The sequence below is a fragment of the Lycium ferocissimum genome, unplaced genomic scaffold, assembly GCF_029784015.1.
Source record: "Lycium ferocissimum isolate CSIRO_LF1 unplaced genomic scaffold, AGI_CSIRO_Lferr_CH_V1 ctg6772, whole genome shotgun sequence".
Taxonomy (NCBI): domain Eukaryota; kingdom Viridiplantae; phylum Streptophyta; class Magnoliopsida; order Solanales; family Solanaceae; genus Lycium; species Lycium ferocissimum.
The window spans coordinates 3,292-11,836 of NW_026726498.1; the positions used below are offsets into that span (position 1 = coordinate 3,292).

At 36.0% G+C, this 8,545-nt stretch overlaps 1 protein-coding gene and 2 non-coding genes across 3 annotated transcripts; 1 reads left to right on the plus strand and 2 right to left on the minus strand.

Moving 5' to 3' along the window:
* Positions 1–3,665: 3,665 nt before the first annotated feature.
* LOC132045498 (U6 spliceosomal RNA) lies at positions 3,666–3,766 on the minus strand. The gene has a single exon (XR_009412435.1). It is a non-coding gene; the product is annotated as a U6 spliceosomal RNA (small nuclear RNA).
* A 1,402-nt stretch (positions 3,767–5,168) lies between these two features.
* LOC132045495 (norbelladine synthase-like) lies at positions 5,169–6,291 on the plus strand. The gene is made up of 2 exons (XM_059436086.1): positions 5,169–5,459; positions 5,861–6,291. The coding sequence occupies exons 1-2, from the start codon at positions 5,276–5,278 to the stop codon at positions 6,148–6,150; spliced, it is 474 nt and encodes a 157-aa protein (XP_059292069.1). The 5' UTR covers positions 5,169–5,275; the 3' UTR covers positions 6,151–6,291.
* A 1,554-nt stretch (positions 6,292–7,845) lies between these two features.
* LOC132045497 (U6 spliceosomal RNA) lies at positions 7,846–7,948 on the minus strand. The gene has a single exon (XR_009412434.1). It is a non-coding gene; the product is annotated as a U6 spliceosomal RNA (small nuclear RNA).
* Between the last annotated feature and the right edge of the window lie 597 nt (positions 7,949–8,545).

Sequence of the window (8,545 nt, forward strand, 5' to 3'; positions counted from 1 at the left end):
TATGGAAGTTTGCAAAGTGGGTATGCATATGTATATATGGCCGTGTATGTGTGTTAATGTATAAGCGAGATGAGTTGAATTTTATGTTGTATTCTAGTTGTGGTTGTGATGGAATTTATATTGGAAAACGAAAGTTGAATGAATTTTGATTGAAAGTTGGAGTCTTGGCCGTGTAGTGCCTAGTGAGGAAATGGGCATGAATTAATTTTGTTTAACATGTTAGTTGTGTTGTTGTGATCCTTATAATGCAAATGAAGGTAAAATGGTTTAAGTTGGCATTGAAATGGAATGTAGAAGGTTATGTCATTTTAGAATGATTTTATGATACTATGGAAATGAAGTGGTTAAGGTGCAAATATGATTATTGCTATTGATGAAATGGAATATGGGAATATGTTATGAATATGTATGTTGAAGATTAGAAGTTTCGGATGAAGTATGGTTTGATGAAAATTTTGTATATTTTGTAGAATAACGAGAAATGTGTCCGAATCGTATTTGAATGGCCTTGAATTAGAGAATGAATATGAAAATGTTGATATTAGTTTGAAAGTGTGAAGTTGGAATCGAAGTTGTTACGTTATGAAGAAAAAGGGACTATTTATGTTATAATGTGTTTTATTGAAGATTGATGTTGCTAGTGTTGTTATTGGTTTGGTTGCCGATATTTCGAGCGAGTCATGTTCTCGGGCAGCGAATTTATAGGGGAAGTGTCGCCCAAATTTCGTAAACAAGAAAGGGCCAAGAATGAGTCCCTAAAGGCTTATAACTTACAATTGGTAGTTGTGACCATTTTTGCATTCTAGACGCAACGGGATTTGAGTTTAAGCGAGCGTAAGGCGTCCACAAGGTATGTAAAGCTTACCTATTCTTCATATGGCATGTCCTAGACCTATTAGGCCGAAAACGGAACCTCGGGGATAATTCTGCTCTTGGAAATCCGAGTTTGATTTTGCGTACTATTCATTCAGCGCAATTGAACTATAATCCTTATATTTGGCTAAAAGAATGCTTACACCTTGGTAACTCTCGCAAATGTATTTGAATCACTCCGAAAATCTTATGAATAACCTTTGGGAGCCTAATGTTCGTAATTTATGTTCGCCGCCTCGACTTGACCCGAGGTGGGCCCGCAAGTCCCGAGACTTCCTTTATTTGATCTGTTTGACCGCCGTATGATATGAAAAGGAAACGTTCGCCTATGACTATAAAGTCCGTTTGAAATGTCCTATGATGTTATTTGGATGTTCCTCACTACGAACGATACTAAATTTTTCGAGAATAACCTATGATGTTTTTTTTCAAAAAAATTGATAACTCAAAAGTCTGCGATTTCTGTATATTAATTTTCGATTGACTCGATACTCATTCTGAACCCTCTGTCACTAATGGATATGTACATAAATTACGTGCCGAGTTTTGGAATTTACTGTTAATATGCATATAGTTTCTGCACTATTTCGCTCGTGCCAATGGTTATGATTTCGTTCGCGGCACCGGGCCGGTTTTTGTGATCGTGCGCTTTATGACATATTCGGCAAGTATGATGTGTTACGGTTTCGAGACCGCCATAGGCGTGGCCGGTTACCGTTTATGGTGTTATGATGTGATATGGCATCCGATCCGTTCCGATGATTTGATGTGTGTGATATTATGACGTGTTCGGAGATGTACGGAGATTTGAAACTTCTGAGTATGATGTGTTGTGGCACCGGCGTCGGGGGGTGACCACGTTCCCGAGCCCTATGCATGATTTTTATTTGCATTCTCGTACATTTGCATTTCGCACAGTTCGATCCGTTACTTCGTATTTGTTTTCGTATCCTCTCGACTCCTGGGCTATGATTTGGATTACTCGTACCTCCTCGCTTTACATACTCGCATTTTTCCGCACCGACCCCCTTTCTTCGGGGGTGCGTTTCATGCCGCGTGTACGTACGCTCGGTTGGGCAATCCTCCGGCTTAGGCTTCCTATTCGCTATTCTCGGGAGTGCTCCCTCGATCCGAGCCCATATTTGGTATATATTCTCGTTATGCATACTTTGTACACTTGTGATGTTCGGCACGGCGGGGCCCCGTCCCGTCATATGTTCGTATGTTTGTCCGTTCGTATGTCCGCAGAGACGTAGTCATATTTGTGGGTCATGGGTCCGGTCTCGTTCGTATGTGATTCGTTTTGCGTCCTTAAGCGGCCCGTATGCTATTATGGCCGACATGGCCCATATGTCCGTATGTATGTGTGTGTGTCCGGGCGATGTGCATTCCGCCGCGGTTTTGATTTTGATCCGATGATTTACGCACGGCGGCGATGGACGCATTCGTTTACGTATTTGTATGACATCCGCTATCGGTTATCGGTACGAATAATATCGTTAAAACTGGATATGCCCTAATATGACAATCTGGTTCGTAAGTTTGTTTGGGTGCCTAAGTAGGGCACCAGTCACGGCCCACGGGGCTGGGTCGTGACAAAAAGAATAACTCCTTGTAGTCGAGACCCTAGCCTTGAGGATAATGATAGAAAAACATCTGAAGTTTTGGATCATTACACAAAGTTTTTTTAATAAAATGGGAGAATTGAGGGGCAAAATGCAAGTACTGTCCCAAAGTTTGGGATCATTACACAAAGTTTTTTTATTTCATATATTTTCATTTTCATTTTAGGTAGTCTTTATGTTTAATTAATATATATGTTTGTAACAACAACTAAAAACTCCTATGCTCTACTTTATTTCTAGGTATGTGTATTAAGATGACAAAAATGGTACAAAACTAAGTTAGTTTTTAGCTCTATATGTAATAATTTGGCAATTTTGAGTAACTTGAGTACTACACTATCACTAGTAGTGAAAATGTTTCTATGATGTATGTCCCACCTTAAATTATAAATAAAAGCTATCGTTTGAATTAAAAAAAAAAAAAAAAAGACATGTCTTTTTCAACTTTTTAATATTTTACTGATAAGTCTCATGACTGCTAGTCATAAACTGAAAAATCAAACCAAACCGACAATAACCGAACCGGTGGTTATTATTTATTTGGTTTGGTTATGATTTTAGACATTTAAAAACCGACTAAATTGATTTGGTTATGATTTTAATCAATAACGGACTCAAACCGAAGCATGAACACCTCTAACTGAAACTACATGTAAACTGGAAGAACTATGAGAACTCAATTGACATGAAAATGACAGATTAGGTGGCTACATGTAAACTGGAAGAACTATGAGAACGACAATAACTGAACCGGTGGTTATTATTTTATTTGGTTTGGTTATGATTTTAGACATTTAAAAACCGATTTAATTGATTTGGTTATGATTTTAATCAATAACGAACCTAAACCGAAGCATGAACACCTCTAACTAAAACTACATGTAAACTGGAAGAACTGTGAGAACTCAATTGACATGAAAATGACAAATTAGGTGGCTACATGTAAACTGGAAGAACTATGAGAACGACAATAACCGAACCGGTGATTATTATTTTATTTGGTTTGGTTATAATTTTAGACCTTTAAAAATCGATTAAGTTGATTTGGTTATGATTTTAATCAATAACGGACCCAAACCAAAGCATGAACACCTCTAACTAAAACTACATGTAAACTGGAAGAACTATGAGAACTCAATTGACATGAAAATGACAGATTAGGTGGCAAAAAAGCAAAATCATTTCTCAATTTGTGCGTGTCATACTTTTAGGAGCCATGCTAACCTTCCCTATATTCTTCCAATTTTGTCAAATGTCACCAAACGGACAAAATGTTCCGCAATATAAACTCAGTTACGAAACTCTTCGATGTGGGAGAAACAGCTTTGCTTCTTGGTTGCCTCTTTTCGCTGGCACGGGCCTGGACTCAATTTTTTTTTTTTTTTTCCATTCATTCTGAACTAACTCTACTAAGGCCTCCTTAATTGAACAAAAGTAGAAAATTGAAATAAAAAGTGGTTTGTGGCCATCTATGTGTTAGGCAGATAAATCAAATTTGTTTTTTTCAAAAGACCTTATAATTCATCTTTAAAAAGACTATCATAAAACTTATTCAAAGTCAAACTCACCAAAGACTAGATCAATTGTACTTGTGCATAATATAAAGAGATTTTTGGCTCTCCTTCTTTATTGAGCGATAAAGTAAAAATCATCCCCTTAATAATTTAGGTTCTATAGGCAAATGTACATGGTAATTAATGTCTTAATTGGCATCATTTGGAGTATAAATTAAACCCAAGTGTGTGACATAGTGGTCAACGAGTGAATTGGAAATCGTGAGGTCTCAGGTTCATTTATATACGGAGGCAAAAATTACTAGGTGGTTATGTTTATTTAATATGTATAAATATAATACGTAAACAGACCCTCAAACTTGAGCCTCAGTTGACAAGTATGCCCTCTAACTTTGGGTGTGCATAAATAGGCACCTCAACTTGTCTCAACTTTATTAGTTGAACACTCCAACGTACAAAATGATCATCTAGGCACCTCTAAAATTTATGTGCCACGTCAGCATTTGTGTTTACGTGTTTAACTTTATGCAAGTTGAGGTGCCTAATTGTGCACACCTAAACTTAGAGGGCATACTTGCCATCTGAGATCAAAGTTGAAGGCCCTTTTATGCATTATGCAAAACCTATTGTGATTCAGAACTAATAAACAAAAAATCTCGGCCTGACCTCTATTTATAAGTTGCAAAACCATAAGTTGATATCATGGGTTAATGGGTGATCCATCAACTTATGACTTTTACCTTATTTTAACTTATAAGCATGCTCACGAAACACACGTAGATAAAACAAAAAGTTTTTTATAAACTAATTTGGCCATCTTCAAACGCTTAGCCAAACACTTTGGTAGTCTATTCGTAGCGCATTAGTACATATTTAATTAGTCCCATTTGTCAAAATTTTCTACTAATTTTATTCCAGCAGCCAAGATTGAATTCTGGGACCCTCCTGCAATTTTCTCTTCTTCTTTTTTTTTTTTTTTTTTTTTTCTTCCCCCTCAAAGAACTTACTACTATCTTCAAATTCAAACTTGGCGAGTGGCAGCCCAGTGACAAATTTGCCTAATTTTTACTTTGACTTCAAAGTTCCTTATAACAAATCAGTACTAATATATATCTACCTAATCAAAAGTTCTATTACTATAAAAATACCACTAGAAAAACTAAAACAAACATAAACAAGCTCATAACATATTCTTTCACTAACTATTGCTTGCTAAAAATCCTGCGTATATTGCCTTTGTGCTCCGCCAATATCATTAGAAGGATGAAGGGGACAATTTCAGATGAGATAGAAGTGAATGTGCCTGCAAATGTAGCATGGGAACTCTATGGCACATTGCATCTATCTAGGTTCATTGTGCAAGAGTTGCCTACTCTTCTTAACAAAGTTGATGTAATTGAAGGTGATGGTAGTACTGGAACAGTCCTCAAAATCACTTTTCCTGAAGGTACGTAAGGCCATATCATAATCTCAAACACTGACGTTTACAAAGATTTTCCGTGTTTTATTTACATATCTCATGTGTTGTCTTTTTATTGACTTTGTAAAAAAACTACTACTATCATATAGCTAGAATCACACTTGTAACAGACTACAAAACTAAATCTCTCGTGTTAATAGAGATATAATACTGGATCATTCCAGTGCTTCAGGTACTATGGACCCCAATCGAAATCATCCAATAAAAAATTGTATAAGACCTTAGTGATTAACCCAGCGTGTGGGATGTAAACAAAATGTTTCATTTATTTGGTGATCAAACATCTGGTCATAAAGGGGCATCATTTACTTAATTAAATATGTTTACTATATATTGATATTTTTTTTTATTTTTTTTTGTTAAAACAGGTACTCCAGGAGTACCTTATTTCAAGGAGAGATTCAACATAGTGGATGATGAGAAAAGATACAAGCAATCACAGGTGATTGAAGGTGGATATGTTGATCTTGGCTATACTTTTTATGGAATAAGGTTTGAGGTGAATGAGAAGGATGAAAATTCATGCATTACAAAGTTTACAGTGAGTTATGAAGTGGAAGATGTGAAGCTTGCAAGTCATGCATTCACAATGGTTGAGCCATTGCAGACTGTTATCAGATCCGCCAAGACTTATTTGACAAACAAAACATATAATTGAGTCCCTCAAGTCATATCATTTTAATTGAGAAGACCAAATTTCTATTTTTTATTTCCATCAAATTCAACAGTACTTCAGCTGGCTAGACTAAAGAAAGCTACATTTATGCAATGCAAAAATAACATTATCATCTTCTTGTTAGTTTGTTGTCCATTTTTCCTATTTTAACTTGGATATCCCTCTTTGCTGAGTATCGCTCAAACGGAGCTTCATTAATCTGTGAATTTCAGTGAGCCTTTTTTTTTTTTTTATGACTGAGAAATTCATCTGGAGCGGATCCTCTGGACCAATCGCAACCGAAGCTCGGGCATGATGGGTCCATCCCTATACCTTTCTCCACTTAAGTACCAGAGTTAGTTGCTTGGTGCAGGGCTTGGACCTATGACTTAAGATACAAGTCCCTCTGTTTGCCAATTGAAGTTATAGATAAGAAATTCCTCAAGTAACCTACCTAAGAATTGTCTAACGATGAGCAAACAATGAACAATCCACATGGATATAGGAAAACATATGAGAACGATAAATGAATGTCACAAAAAGAACATTTTCTGAGACACATTATTTTCCATGTGTAGCGAACTAATTCATCGTATTTTATCCGTAGCTATTGAAAAAGTAAACTAGATTCATCCGAAGTACATGAATTTACCCAGGTCATGTATTAGGAAATTAATGCTAAGATGCATGAATTCTTCAATTGATGAACTAGGGAATAGGAAAAGTTTAGGCTAAAATACAGTAGATATGTTAGAAGAATTCCTATAAATATCTAAGCACAATAATTCTCTGTCCAAAATCAGATAACCACACCACGTATGCATAAGCATAACCATGCTATACCCATCTGATATAATTAGAACAAACCAAAATAACTCCCACTCTATAATCACTTTATCCTGCCCATTCCAAGTAATTAAACTGAATTTAAGCAAAGAACTAAGTACCAAACAGAAGTCAGCCTTTATAGTTGCCTTTTTTTTCTTTAATTTCTAACACCAAACAACAGAAATGTTCTTTTAAATTTTATCACTTCCTTCTGATTAAACGTTAAATTATATGTTCACAACATTTATTACCCAATTTGGGAAGTATTTGACATGTAAATTGACATACAATTATAAAAAGAGAAAGCCTTTGCCATTTGAGCTAAATCTTGCAAGCCCCAAATTGCTCACAAAATATAAGAATCTCAAATACAATCTTCATTATACACTTTCGAAACTTAAACTTTGCAACAGCATAATCATCGTTTTCAAACACTAGAAAACGAAAACTGACCTCCGGTAAAATTTCAACATAATAGGACGAGAAAAATGAAAAAAATACTCCCTCTGTTTCAGTTCATTTGTGTTACTTTCCTTTTTAGTCTGTTTTAAGAAAAAATGCTTCTTTCCTTTTTTGACAGCTCTCATGTTCAAGACCACATGATTAAAGGTCACTGTGGTACACATCTTTCATTTAGAAACATAAGATTCGGAAGTTATTTTTACTTTCTTAAACTTCATATCAAGTCAAAAACCACACAAATAAATTGAAACAGGGGAGTATTTTTTTACCGAAGCATCACCGCAGACGATCGGAAAAGTAAACTAACCTCAGGTAAAAAATTTGACTTAATAGGAAGAGCAAAAAAGTTTTTTTTTTTTTTTAACCGGAGCATCACCACTGATGATCGGAAACGGACCTTATTGGGAAAAAAATTTGGACCATTTCTCGATTTGTGCGTGTCATCCTTGCGCAGGGGCCATGCTAATCTTCTCTGTATCGTTCCAATTTTATCGGATGTCCCCGAAGGGACGGATGGTACTATTGATGATGCGCAATATAAACCCAGTTACGTAGCTTTCTGCATTCGATGTGGGAAATATAGCTTGCTTAGTTAGCTGTCTTCGCTGGAACGGGTCTAAATTCATTCTTTCTTCTTTTCAATTTAATCTGAACGAAGCCCAGTTGAGCCTGGACTTAATCGTAATGGGCCAGCCTCTTTCTTATCTTACTTCACTGAACAAAATGTATTTGCTGGGGTCATTTGCGCTTTTGTCTGTATTTTGTGCTGGTCTTTAATTTTTGCCCTTCAAATGGGTTGGTCTTTAAATTTTGTCCTTCTAAATCGAACTTATGCCTATAGGGACATAAGGCGTTATAATATCACAAGTTTTGTCAGCGCCCTTGTTAACTTATGGGCCTACATGCATAAGTTCGATTTTGAAGGGCCCATTTGATGGACAGACCGTGCAATTACTTCCTTTTTATGCTACGATATAATTTTGTTCTCCATCCAGAGGAAAATGCTAAAAAGGAATTGAGTGTATTTGGGAAGGTGATTTTTGGTCTTCCCCTCGAAGATTGAGAGAAAAAGTTTAAAGAAAAAAAAAAAAGATGTAACATGTTTTGA